Source organism: Pinus tabuliformis, chromosome 5_1 (assembly GCF_031772625.1).
Source record: "Pinus tabuliformis cultivar Carrire ecotype Pingquan chromosome 5_1, CPIR1, whole genome shotgun sequence".
Classification (NCBI taxonomy): Eukaryota; Viridiplantae; Streptophyta; class Pinopsida; order Pinales; family Pinaceae; genus Pinus; species Pinus tabuliformis.
The window spans coordinates 525,827,180-525,840,705 of NC_142305.1; the positions used below are offsets into that span (position 1 = coordinate 525,827,180).

Sequence of the window (13,526 nt, forward strand, 5' to 3'; positions counted from 1 at the left end):
TTCTGAGTTTTTCTTGTTTTCATTAATTATACACAATTCCCACTTGTTCCTGAACTTTGGCTGCTGATGACCTGTGATTCTCCAAGCAAGTTTCTAGGAGTACTGCACTGTTTCTAGTCTATTCTGTCAGCATTGTCGTCAAATCTATATCAAACCTCTTTTTCCATCCATATTTTCAGGCCTTAAAAGAAGTGTGGATTGATAGCACACCATAATTCAGGTGGAGATTGAGAGGCACAGAAATGTCTAAAATATAGCATTTGAAGCTGTCAAGGCAGACAATATATTACAAAACCTAATAAACTCTGGAATTGTTGATAAGGAAGTAATTTTGTAATTATTGAGGAAGATAATGCTTCCTTGACAGTACCCTCATGCTATGAAACTCTCGGTAGGCACAACCATCAGCAATATAAACTACAATCCAGCACTGTAAAATGATTGGCATCATTAATCTCTTGGTTGACTAGAAAGTCTATGCATCTCTGCATATGATGTTGCAGGAAACAACTTAACGATACCAGTGTCATATTGGTGTGATAAGAACTAGTGTATTATGGCAACTCTGACATTCTATTGGAAGTCTGAATCACTGTAACAGAATTTTTGCAAGGTTCCAGAATGACCAAAGAAATTGTGCTTCCCAATGCTATATGAAATGAGGACAGTGGGATCTTTGAAACATTCAGAGGCATACAAAGTGAACGGGCTTCCCATTGTTGTGCATCAATGGACATGATTATCACAGCTCGTTTAACCATTTATGTCATATTGGTTCTTCCAGAGACCCTGAAAACCCTTGGGACATGGTCGAATATAAAATTGTCATAGATCCAAACAGAACCATGATTAAAGTTCTGAATTTCAGTTGAACTGACACACAGTAAATGGCTGATTCACGTTGATGAAAAACTCACCTGTTCTTGAATCATTTCAATTTTCACTATATGTGACATTTGGTTATTCCCTGGGTACTAATATTTCTCGTTGTATGGAGGGAATAGAAATCCCATCTAATTAAAATAACTGAATGGAACGCAAAAGGAAGAAGCATCAGTCAGTTTCTCAAAACAAATTGTTGGAAGCACATTGGAGGAGATTTCAAGAGGGTGTGCTCCATTAAAGAAAACTGTTGAATGGAACATCAGTTTGAGATGACGGTATACACATTAAATCAGAGATCAGTTTCAATGGTAGACATGAACAGCACCAATCTGTTGTCAATTTTCGGTAACACTGGTTTTCCTCTCAATTGAGTGGCCAGTTTCTGCAAATTAATAATCACTTAATTTACAGATTTAATTGAAATGATGATTTTTCAAAAGTGAGTACAATTTCTAGGTGAGGCCTAAGATCAAATCTAGGGATTGCCATTATAATGCCAAGGGTATATTCAATAGCCAAATATACCAGGAATTTTTGATTTAGCAAGATTTGAGACTCCACGACAGTGGGGGAGCCTACTCTTTGAGCCTTATCACAAGGAGCTAAAGATGCCCCTGTGTGATTTGAAATCGGGTGGAGAGGATAACATCCCATTGTGCCAACCACTGAAAAGAGGATTTGAAATTTTGAAACTGGATAAAGGGGATAATATATCCCATTGTGTCAACCACTAGATCGTCCCATCAAGAAAAAACAAGCTCGTCCCATGAAGAGAAAACAAATCCAAATTTTTAAGCATGTTTTGAAGACATAAATTTTTAAGCATGTTTTGAAGACATAAAAGGTTCATGGTAACTGATTTGGTTTGGCAGGATATGATAAAAGAGGCATGCAATTGAAGAGATTAAAAACTCAACAGCAGGCATTAAGTTTTATTTTGTGAAACAATACTTTAAGTTAACGAGAGAGCAAAAGAATAAGAAAGGTCATTTGGGTTGTTATCCTGCCCCTGAAGATAAGTGAGAGATCAGAATGTGAGGGCAGGTGACTGAGACTCCTGGTTAAGATATTCTAGCCAAAAGCAAAAGGAAAAATTCTCGAGAGAATTCACACTAACAGTAATGTAAATTATTATCACCAATCAGAATCATAATGTTCATATTGTTGCAGGATAAACTTAATTGGAATTAATTTTGAATAAAAACCACCAAAAGCACAGACAACCCAGATAATGTATAATTGCCCCTTTACTATACTTGTATGGTAAAATTGTGCAGTGCATATATTACTACAACAGGGGCAGTAAACTGTCCCTTCCCGAGTGGTAGAGGTCCACTTATCATCAAAGATATGAAATGTAAATGTTTCTCCAAGTACTGATCTGTTATAGATGCCAGGATCACCACCAGCAATGCTCTGATTATATTGCTGTGTATGCTCGGATTAGTTTTCAAAATTTACTTTGGAAAGTGGCATTGATTATTGTTCTTTTGTTGAGCCTGAGATTAAATAACCAAGGGCATGGTTTTTGATTTTTTACTGCTAAGAATTGTTATATGTAACCCTTCATTTTCATATTATGGATTACTTTATCTTGTTTTATGTAGATTTATTTTTTTGATATCAGTCTACTTTGCAATTAAAATACAGCTATTAGCCTATTGCTGGGCAAATGACTTTACATGTTAGCCAGTTCAGACTTTCATTTCATGGGTGTATCTCTGTTTCTGATTTTGCTTAGTGTTTGCATTCTAATCTGGCATATACAACTTTGTACAAATCAAGTTTGCATTATTAATCATCATGTTATTATGAGTACTGGATACAGAGAGTTCAAGAAATATCTCCCTCTGCAATATTGATGTCTCTGTTATTTATTTGTTCATGCTTATTATAGCAATTTGCTTTTGTATTCATGGTGATAGGAATGCGTATACTTCAACTAAATTACCGATTGTGATATGTGTAGAAGATCGTTTATATAGAGATAATTACATATATTAGCTAAAATTGTTCAGTGCACATAACATATGCCTTTATTGTCGTTATTGGATTTACACATGTTCCACTACAACAGGCCGTGTACATTTGTATGTTTTTAAACAAAAGTTTGCTTTAGCTTGAAATACAGAAGAAAAATAGTTTTGTTCGTATCACTTACCTATCAAAGCATGTAACTAAACAAGATTAATACCAACAGAATTAAGGAGAAAACTTCTAGCTACTTGGGCAATGCCATCCAGCACATCAATAATATTATTGCAAGAGCTTCTGATTGATGATGCAAAAGAAGTGAGGAAGCTAAAAATTAAAGCCCAGCTAAAGCAGCTCAGCCTCAAAAAGAACCCAAACCCCATTATGTCATTCTTTGTCATTCTCAGCCTTTGGTGGCATGAATGGCTAATAATCCAATCTACATAGCAAGGACTGAACAATCTTAGTTTTTTCAAACAGTTGAAAGATAACAAACCCCCCAGATATTTTACCCAAGATAGATTGTTGTGCAACTAATTGATAAATCAATGGCTTAGGAATTTTTTTTGATGATGCTGCTCAGGGACAACCTCAATTCAGTGGAGCTGGTGGAATAATTTTCTTTAAGAGGTGCTTATTTTTTCAGTCTAAAGCCAGTCTAGAGAAAGAACTAACCATTAACAAATTTCAGAGTTTAATTAACAAATTTTCAAAGCTCGTGACCTTAAAGTTGACTCTCATTCTTGCTGATGGAAAAATGTGTAAACAACATCCAAATTTATGTGATTCATAAATGGTAATAAACTAGATGAAGAGTGCATGCACTATGGAAAGACAAATGTTAAGATCGATTTTGAGGAAGTCTAGTTCATCACAAAACAATTTTACCATCTTTTTTCAACATGTGTAACAGGAAAAGGATTGAGATGACAGAGGGTCTTTCCAAAACTGTTAAAGATCCATTTTAAGTCGAGTTCATCACAACCAATCTCTTTTCAACATGAGTACAGGGAAAGGATTGAGATGGCAGATGGTTTTTCCATAACTACTTTCTGGTTGATTCCTGGTCGTTGGCACATTATTCAAGAGGAACGTGGTCTCTCAGTTGACTATTTTCATCCTTTTTTTCCTTTAAGTCGTCTGCTCTGCTCTATGTATGAAATGTATTCTTGCAGAAATTTATTCTAACGAAGTTGTGGATCATTAATGCTATTCCATGATAATGTGAGCATCCATGCACTGAGAGTGTAGCGTAATTATGCATGGAGGTTGATTAACCTACAAGAAATAAGAGGTCTAACATGAATGTTACTAAAGTTCAGTTGTGACGGTTGTCTCACCCAAATGAGGATACTGGACTTTCCAACAGAAAATAAGCTTTACAAATATTTATATAGGACAAGGATGTGACTTTTCATCTCTACTATTCATCTTGCAGGCAGTCTTGCTGATGATATCAAAGGATTTGCAGAATTTTGCAATGGCACTAATCCTTTGACATGAGGAACTGTACCCTTGATTTGACAGGAAATATTTGAAGCTTTGCTGATTGAGAGCTTCAAAGTCTATTCATGGTTCCTCCAATACGAAGAACCACCCGTAGGCGTAAAAAATGGAGTGCAGCGTGAAATCAACATGATCAAAATCCCTGGAAACAAGCTACAATCTCAGTAAACAGTTTAATACAGGAACTCCAGAAATATCATAAAACAAACAGCTATATTGAAGGGAAAATCATATGCAATTACAGATGTAAAGAAGTTTTTCTTGATAACCTTTTTTACTTCTACTATGAAATATGTTTTGTCAACTTCATCTAGTGCCCTAAGCTCATTTGGAGTTTTATCATTTAAATATTTTATCATTTATTTTGTTGTTAGGACTTTGTTTTCCAACTCATTATTAATTATTTTGATGACTGTATATGACTTTCCTAGTAGATATTTTTGTTCTTCCACAATGCAAATATATTTCAAAACTGAGTGCATCACCTGTATGATTTCTTCCAAAACTTTCCACTTTGCTTCCAACAGGGAGAAGTTTCTTTCAATTTGGCCTTCAATTTATTGATTTCTTCTTGAGAGACTTATTTTTCATGTATCAGTTTTTTGTTTCTTTCATTTTATGAATTGAGATGCCTTTCTTTGATATTAAATTGTACTTTTGCCTCTACTAGAGTGCCCATGTTTCCTCAATTCTATTTCAAATAATCTAAGATCTGATAATGCTTTGGACATTTGTTCTACAAGATCCTAAGTATATATGGCATTTGAAGTGGAAGCAACACAGACATGAGCCTTCTGAGATAGTTCTAAATGCTAAATCTTCTCTTGCAGATATTCAATTTCATTGTTTCTTCGTATAAACTCTTCTAGCAGTTGCGCCTTTTCTTTTTCTACTTGTAAAAGTTTTGTTGTTTGTACATGTTCAATTCCTAGGATTTTCAACTTTTTCCTCAAGGACTGCATTTTTGTTTATGTGTTTTGAAGGAGAATATTGATAGCCTTTATGTTAATTGGATTCACTCCCATATTCATTGTTAACTTCTTATATTCTTGTAATTGCATATGATAAAACAAACTTCAAGTTAAACTGATATATGGATAACCACAATTACATACACAGTAAAAGCTGAACAGTAAAAGTGCATCAGTATGCTTATAAATCTCTATATACAAACTGTATGCTCTTTTCTATTACACTGCAATAAATTAGAGGTTTCCATTAACATTTTTTAATAATAATAAGTTCTGGCTACTTAATGCGGATCATTCACAAGGCTGTGTAAGCATTCTTGAATTATGAGACTAGTAACAGAAAAAGGAAAAATGGTTACTTCAACTTAAACTGATATATGGATAACCACAATTACATACACAATATGGTTATAAATTTTGAGCTGACAAAGAGTATATATATATAATTGGCTCGTTTTGTTATATAAGGCCATGGTGGGTATGCGATTGCATAACAACGTGTTTTTTTCTTTTTTGTTACAGCTGAAGCTCCTCCTGGTGCTTTGTTATTGCGTGAGGAGATCAAGGATCAACAGACCTTGGCTCAATCTACAGTTGCAACAGTTGCTCAATCTACAGGACTAGTATCTCTGTCTCAATCTACTGGGTTACATGTTCCTCTATCTATGAGTTCACAGTCAGCCAACAATATAAATTTTCAAACGCCTTTGCAAGGAGTCAAACAGAGTGAGTTGAAATCAGCTTCATCAATTGCTAAATCCAGTGAAGTCAATCTGGCAGGTGCAAAATTTACCTCAAATGTATCCCAGTCAAAATTGCTTGAGATTGTCTCCAGAAGTAACCGACTTATGCAATGGGCATCTGCCAAACCAGCTGAACATGTGCAACCTGTTTCAAGTGTCTAGACGACAACTTCTGGCAGCACTGGTTTTGATAGAAGGTTGGATGGTAATTCCAATTGTGTGGCCAGGGAACCATATGGTGATACAAAACTATCAGGCATTTCTAGTAGTGTTCCTCAATTTATTCAACAGCAGGCACCCATGGACATGCCTCTGTATATGCGTTCACAGCTGAGCTGGATGCATCCTCAGAATCTGTCATCTCATGCCACTTCTCAGGGAGGTGTAAACTCGATGTTAGAATTGCCGAATTCAACCACACAGAGTCCTTTTAATTGCAGGCAGATACCAATGGGAGCTGATACATCCCAATCTCAAAAACAACTATGGAAGTCTTTACCTTCAAAACAGCCTTCTCAACAGACATCTGAATTTTCAAATTCGATTCCACCAGATTTGAATGTAGAAAAACAGTCTCCAAGGTCTCCAGTTAGGCAGTCTTCTGGAATGCTGGTTGATTCACAGCCTGATTTGGCCCTCCAGCTTTGATTTATTGAGCATTTAAAAGGTTGACAGGCAACATAATTATGTGTGAATCTCTTGGGACAGTTTTGAATAACTTGAACTTCTTAGTGGTTGGTGAAATTTGTTGGCTAGTTAGGGCATTGAAACTGGTTTCCTTCTATTTGTATGTTTAACTATGCTTGTGGTTCCTTTGCAGGCACAAACCAACTTGGTCTTTGTAATATCAAAAGCTCTGCATTTTTGCGACCATTGAAACAGTTCTGTTAATATTATTAAGGGAAAAATTCATGAACTCTTAATTATTTCAAATTCTGAGTTTTTCTTGTTTTCATTAATTATACACAATTCCCACTTGTTCCTGAACTTTGGCTGCTGATGACCTGTGATTCTCCAAGCAAGTTTCTAGGATTACTGCACTGTTTCTAGTCTATTCTGTCAGCATTGTCGTCAAATCTATATCAAACCTCTTTTTCCATCCATATTTTCAGGCGGGAACGGAGGGACGGGGCGGGCGGGCCCTCGTTGGTGGGTCCCGGGTATGTCACCGGAAACGCGAGGTCGCCGGCCGGAGTCATGTATGCATCCTATGCCATCCTGCCTGACGTGCTGCCCATACATAGCTGGCAAAGGCATTAATGGCACAATATATGGCTGGTTAGCCCTTGCCACGTAGTCCTACCTGAGCGCTGCTCCCAACAAAAACGGCCATCTGATAAAAGACCGCTATCCAAGGCCGCCGTTATCCGCACCTCCACTTCAGCCTCTTCTTCCTCTTCGTTCTCGTCTGAGTCGTAAGTCTCCATCGGGGTCTTCAATATCTCCAAAGATGTCAAAACTGGCCGTAATATGTCCATGGATAACATAGTTTCAGGACATGGCAGCTCCTCTGCATCCAGGGCGCAACATCCCCTTATGTCCAGCCGCTCAATTTGTGTAAGACCACACAGCCCTCCTACTTTCCTCAATGCACCACAACCCCTCAAATCTAGATGTTCTAGGGTGACTGGCAATGCTCCAACCTCTACTAGATCATTACACCACCTGATCTTCAGTTCCTCAAGGTTAGGACAGACACCTGCAAGGAAGGACACCTCTGATATTTGTGTGAGGTACAGATGAATCTCACGTAGTCCATTCATGATTCTGTCACTGGAATGTTGGGGATTTTTCTGTCAAAATCCCAAAAACACACAAGCTGAAAACAGCTCACAGAGAACAATGCTCTGTTTCCTCCACAGGATCTTTAACACAACGGAAACAAAAGAAAATTATTTGCAGTTGACAGAGTTTTCACACACACCACAAATGTCTATTCATTAATAAAAACTGTTGTTACAAACTATGGTTCTTCCTCTCTCACAGAGGGATTTACAAAAAAAACAAAAGACTCAGACTGTTATGTCTGCTGTATATTCTATTTTGATGCTGCTACCTTTCTTTTTCATTCACGCGCTGCTGCGTTCTATATTTTCACTTCTTCGCACTGTTGTGCATTACAACACAATTTACTATTACCATTCTATTACATGTCAACAATAAAAACTCACATATATATATGACAACCAAAAGGAAATTACTTCACGTTTTCACTGGCCATGCTTCCGTAAAAGAAATAATGAAAATTAAATGCTTTTACCAGATTTTACTTGTGTCCATACTTGCTTTTACTTGTGCCCATACTCCCGCTGAAATAAAATTAAAAACTTCACCAAAACTTACCAATCCAGTAAATTGCATTTACTGTTTCACTGACATTTACTGGCGGTAAAGAGACTTTTACTTCACGTCAAATTTACTTGCGGCTGTCATGTACTTTTAACCATTGACTTTATTTGGATCGCATCGCAGAATCCCATTTGATCAGAACACAAAAGTGGAGCACACACATTAGTGCGATCTGCGATATGCAATCGGATCGCATCGCACCATCGCGATTGCGAGAGAACACAGCACATAACGGAGTGTGATAAGGTGAGTTGCGATTTGTGATATGCGATATATCGCATCGCAAATAAAATAAACTTGCAGTTGAAATATTTCAACATGGAAGAATCCAATTGGCTCCCCTGTCCTTCAACCTTCTTCTTAAATGGTAGTTCGCGTAATGGACAACCGCGTACTGTTAAAATTTCCAGATTGTTCAGCTGCATGACAGAGTCTGGTAAATATTGTATTCCACAATTTGAAATCTCCATATTTCTCATCTGACTGCACTGTCCGATTGAATCGGGCAGACATTTCAATTTCCAGCATCTATGGAGCAGCAATTCTTTCAAATTCTCTAGGTAACCGAGCCATGGTGGAAGCACTTTCAACAGAGGGCTTCCTAAGATCAGAACTTCCAAATTGTTTAGCCATACAGGAGGCGCACTGGGCAACTCTCTTATGTTGGTATTCAACAAATTTAACATTTTCAAGAACCTCTGATGTACCACCTGGAGAGGTAATACTTCTATTTGGAGACAACCTGAGAGATTTAAGCATTCCAGCGTGGTGATATTCCCCAGCGTTTCATTAGAGACGATCAACCTGCTACAACAACCCAAATGGAGATGCGTCAGTCGCAGTAGATTCCCCAGGAAATTTGGAGGCATCTGCAAATTGGAGGAGTAAGATGCATCGATATATGTGAGGTTTGTTAAATTTCCAAAGTTATTTGGAAGCGCCTTCAAACTTTTACAGTACGCCAGTTTGATCCTTTGCAGATTCCTTAAATTCTCTATGGAATCTGGAAGCACCTCCAAACTTGAACAGCCGAGCAGACTGATATTTTGAAGATTTGATAAATTCTCGGAGAAATTTGGAAGTCTCTTCAAGTTTACACACCCTGACAGATCGATTTTCTGAAGATTCATTAAAGCCCCGATGGCGTTTGGAAGCACCTCCAATCTTGTACAACCCCCCAGATCGATCTCTTGGAGATTCCTTAAATTTTCTATGGAATCTGGAAACACCTCCAAACTTGTACAGCCGCTCAGACTGATATTTTGAAGATTTGATAAATTCTCGGAGAAATTTGGAAGTCTCCTCAACTTTACACACCCTGACAGATCGATTTTCTGAAGGTTCATTAAAGCCCCGATGGCGTTTGGAAGCACCTCCAAACTTGCACAACCCCCCAGATCGATGTTTTGGAGATTTGTTAAATTTCAATGGAATTTGGAAGATCCTTCAAACTTATACAACTCTTCAGATTGATCTCTCGGAGATTCCTTAAATTCTCTAAGGAATCTGGAAGCGCCCCCAAAATTACACAGCCCCACACACTGATAGTATGAACGTTTGATAAATTCTCCGAGAAATTTGGAAGATCCTTCAAACTTATACACCCCTCCAGATAGATCTCTCGGAGATTCCTTAAATTCTCTATGGAATCTGGAAGCGCCTCCAAACTTCTACAGTATTTCAGACTGATAGTATGAACGTTTGATAAATTCTCGAGAAATTTCGAAGTCTCTTCAAATTTACACACCCTGACAGATCGATTTTCTGAAGGTTCATTAAAGCCCTGATGGCGTTTGGAAGCACCTCCAAACTTGTACAATCCGCCAGATCGATGTTTTCGAGATTTTTTAAATTTTCAATGGAATTTGGAAGATCCTTCAAACTTGTACACCTCTGCAGATTGATCTCTCGGAGATTCCTTAAATTCTCTATGGAATCTGGAAGCGCCCCCAAACTTTCACAGCCCATCAGACTGATAGCATTTGGAAGCGCCTTCAAAGTATCGATTCTAAAAGTGGAACGTCAAAAATATGTAACTCCCGCAACTGCAGGGGTGGCTGCAAAGTTGACGTTTCAATCATAAGAAAAATAAGACATAACATCATGATTCTCATCTATTCAAAATTAGAAATTAAGTTCATCTACATCCTACTCACATACCTGAGATTCCAATCTTTCCAATCTCCCCCGCCACAAATTTAAATATCTTAAATCGCCCATTGGGATACAGGAGGGTAGGGAAGAGCACGGACAATCAAACCAGTTGAGCCATATGAGATTTGGTGACCGCACTTTAGTCAATATGCCTTCAACAAAATCTCCCCAACCTTCAAGAAGTTGCAATTTACTGATTCTGAACACCTTATCACTGAAACTTTCCTCCTCCCAATGATCACTGAAACTTACCTTCTCCTGGGTCCACCTAGGAGCCATTACAATTCCGCGCACTTCTATTACCTGTTTGTGACATAAAAACAAAAATGGATTACAACACAGCACGCTTCAGAAATTTTTTTGGATAATAAATCTTTGAAAATTGTTGACACAAATACAAAGGTTGCGATGATTAAAGCACTTACAGATAATGATGATTGCTCCAGCAGATCATAGACGTCTTTCGGCGTCGCACGCCAGAGACGACGAGGGAATGATGGATCCTGAGCAATACTTCTCCCCAAGTCTCGCAGGTGATCGTGCATTTTTATTTTATTGTACTCATCCACATCAACAAGACATTTATTCTGCAAATTTCGAAACCCCATCGAACCTTTCCACCCTGACCAACCCCATATTTTAATCCAGTGATCCTTATCTTGTCCTAAAGAAAAACAAGCGATATCTAAAAATATCTGCTGCTCCTCTCGACTCAGTGAATCATAACTTATTTTAAGTCTCACCTGTATGTCAAGAGGTAGCGTTTGAATTCCATCCAGCTGCTCTTGCCAGTAGGACCTGTCATTTTCATGACAGAGTAGACTCCCAAACACTTGCAACGACAGAGGCAATCCGTCGCAGGCATTTAGAAACCCATCTACAAGGTCTACAAATTCTGGTGGTGGATGTGGCTGAAAGAAGGCATGCGAACAGAAAAGTTGTAAAGAGTTTGGTCGATCGATGCCCTTGAGCTCATAAATTGAAGGACATACACTTTGAAGTACATGCCTGTCACGAGAAGTGACCAAAATCAAACTCGTGGGGTGAAGGACACTCTTAACAGGCAAGAACGCATCCAGTTGATAGCGATGATCAACATCGTCTAATATTATTAGAGCCTTACAAGATTTAAGATTATTTTCCAGTATTCCTACACCTTCTTCCCAACTATCAATGGGGATATCTCTGCCTACTAAGTCTTTAATGAGCTTCTTCTGCAAAGAATGTAGGACCTTTTGTGCTGCACTTTCCCTTACATCAAGCAAAACAGAAGAGCCATTATAATTTGATCTCTTCTCGTTGAAATATTCTTTTGCGAGAGTCGATTTCCCAATCCCGCCTAAACCTACAATCCCCACAACCTTGGCCCCCAGCGTGTCCTCTCCCTCCAGCCGAGATAGGGTTGTCCTTTCAAAATCTTTAATTTTTTCCTGCAGACCAATTTTATACTTGGCCACAAACAACGGTGGTTTTGGAACCTCTTTCAAAACTCTTTGCACCACCTGATCCAGCAGCTCCACCTCGTCCCTGATATTCATAATCAGAGAAAGGTGCAAGAACTAGTGAGAACAGGCCTACCTAAGTTTGACATGTACCAATCCACCAAATAAAAAAAATATATATCTGCACAGATTGGGATAGTGGAAGATGCTTACCCATTGCACGCCTCTAGCTCGAAGCCGCTTATACCTGCAACACTAGAAAGAGCCTTTTTCCATCCCTGAATCGTTTGCCAGTCGTATCGTTGATCCTCTTCGTGTTTCTGCAGGGCTTCAGCGTACTTTCGTTTGTTTGACCACCGGAGGTCAGCAGGATCAATGTTGTAAAAAACAGGTAGAATTGTACCCCTCGAGTTGAGCATGAGGACAAGCTCTTCTAGGCACCACTTCGATTGTGCATAGCGTTCAGAGAAAATCGCAATATGCACAGAGGCCACTTCAATAGCGGCTTTTATTTGATCAGAAATGTTGTGTCCAGCCTGCAGTTCCGGCCTGTCAAGAAAGACTTGCAATCCCTTGGATTTAAGTGTATAGTAGAGATGACCGGCAAAGGTGTTTTTGACATCAGGTCCCCTGTGATTTATAAAAACGTCATAGGGACCATAAGAAATGGCCGCAGAAGAGGAAGATGCACCAGCGGATGGAAACTGCGACGCCATTGGGATTTGGATGAACAGATAGGCACTAATAATAACAGCAAATGGTGAGCGAGCGAGCGAGCGACCAGCCAGATAGATCAATGGAAACGAAGGGAAGTTCGAAAGAGCGTTGGGTAACAGAAGCAATAAGCCTTTGGCTTTAATTAAAGGCTGTCCCTATGATATCTGCAACCATGCTGTGGTTCAGTCAAAAGACAGACAAATTACAAAGTCCCACTATCGTCCGCATTGAATTACGTGCCACGCGTACGCGTTTAGAACGGTTGTCATGTGATGTGACGTGGATTCACGTGATGTGAGGCGTTTATAAATTTATTTTAACATTGTTTAATTATTATATGTTTTGGAGTTTTGGGTTGAAAGTCTTTGATTATGTTTTGGTCATTTTTTTCCAACTAATTTGTGAACTCTGCACCATCCAAGTATTCCAAAAATAAAAAATAAAAATATGTTGACTTTCGTGGAGAAGAGTGGTATCATTTTAAAAAAATCTCAAAAAATATCATAATAAATTAAATAATAATTTAAATGAAGGTAATATAATTTATATCATTATCTAAAGTTACTATTCTAATTAATTTTACAAAAATATATATTAAAAATGTATTTTAACTATTTCATATTTTGAAAGTTTTTGAGTATGTTTTGGTCATTTTTTTTCGAACTAATTTGTGAACTCTGCACCATCCAAGTATTCCAGAAATTAAAAAAATATGTTGACTCTTCACAATTTTAATACCTATTTTTATCGGTACACACTTTTTAGTAATGCTAAAATTTTTATTA

The 13,526-nt window shown here is 38.0% G+C and overlaps 2 protein-coding genes across 2 annotated transcripts; both read right to left on the minus strand.

Annotated features, from left to right (window-relative positions):
- Positions 1 to 7,198: 7,198 nt before the first annotated feature.
- On the minus strand, positions 7,199 to 9,774 carry LOC149165823 (uncharacterized). The gene is made up of 2 exons (XM_089432393.1): positions 8,747 to 9,774; positions 7,199 to 7,852 (listed from the first exon to the last, which is right to left on the minus strand). The coding sequence occupies exons 1-2, from the start codon at positions 9,772 to 9,774 to the stop codon at positions 7,336 to 7,338; spliced, it is 1,545 nt and encodes a 514-aa protein (XP_089288519.1). The 3' UTR covers positions 7,199 to 7,335.
- LOC149165824 (disease resistance protein Roq1-like) lies at positions 9,450 to 12,898 on the minus strand. The gene is made up of 3 exons (XM_089432392.1): positions 12,238 to 12,898; positions 11,008 to 12,109; positions 9,450 to 10,885 (listed from the first exon to the last, which is right to left on the minus strand). The coding sequence occupies exons 1-3, from the start codon at positions 12,738 to 12,740 to the stop codon at positions 10,577 to 10,579; spliced, it is 1,914 nt and encodes a 637-aa protein (XP_089288518.1). The 5' UTR covers positions 12,741 to 12,898; the 3' UTR covers positions 9,450 to 10,576.
- Positions 12,899 to 13,526: the final 628 nt, after the last annotated feature.

Coding starts and splice junctions, on each gene's coding strand:
- LOC149165823 (XM_089432393.1), bottom strand. CDS start 9,774: ATGAACCTTCAGAAAATCGATCTGTCAGGGTGTGTAAAGTTGAGGAGA. Junction 7,853..8,746: donor AGCCAATTGGATTCTTCCAT/GTTGAAATATTT, acceptor CCAACATTCCAG/TGACAGAATCATGAATGGAC.
- LOC149165824 (XM_089432392.1), bottom strand. CDS start 12,740: ATGGCGTCGCAGTTTCCATCCGCTGGTGCATCTTCCTCTTCTGCGGCC. Junction 12,110..12,237: donor GAGCTAGAGGCGTGCAATGG/GTAAGCATCTTC, acceptor TATGAATATCAG/GGACGAGGTGGAGCTGCTGG. Junction 10,886..11,007: donor TGGAGCAATCATCATTATCT/GTAAGTGCTTTA, acceptor TGTCACAAACAG/GTAATAGAAGTGCGCGGAAT.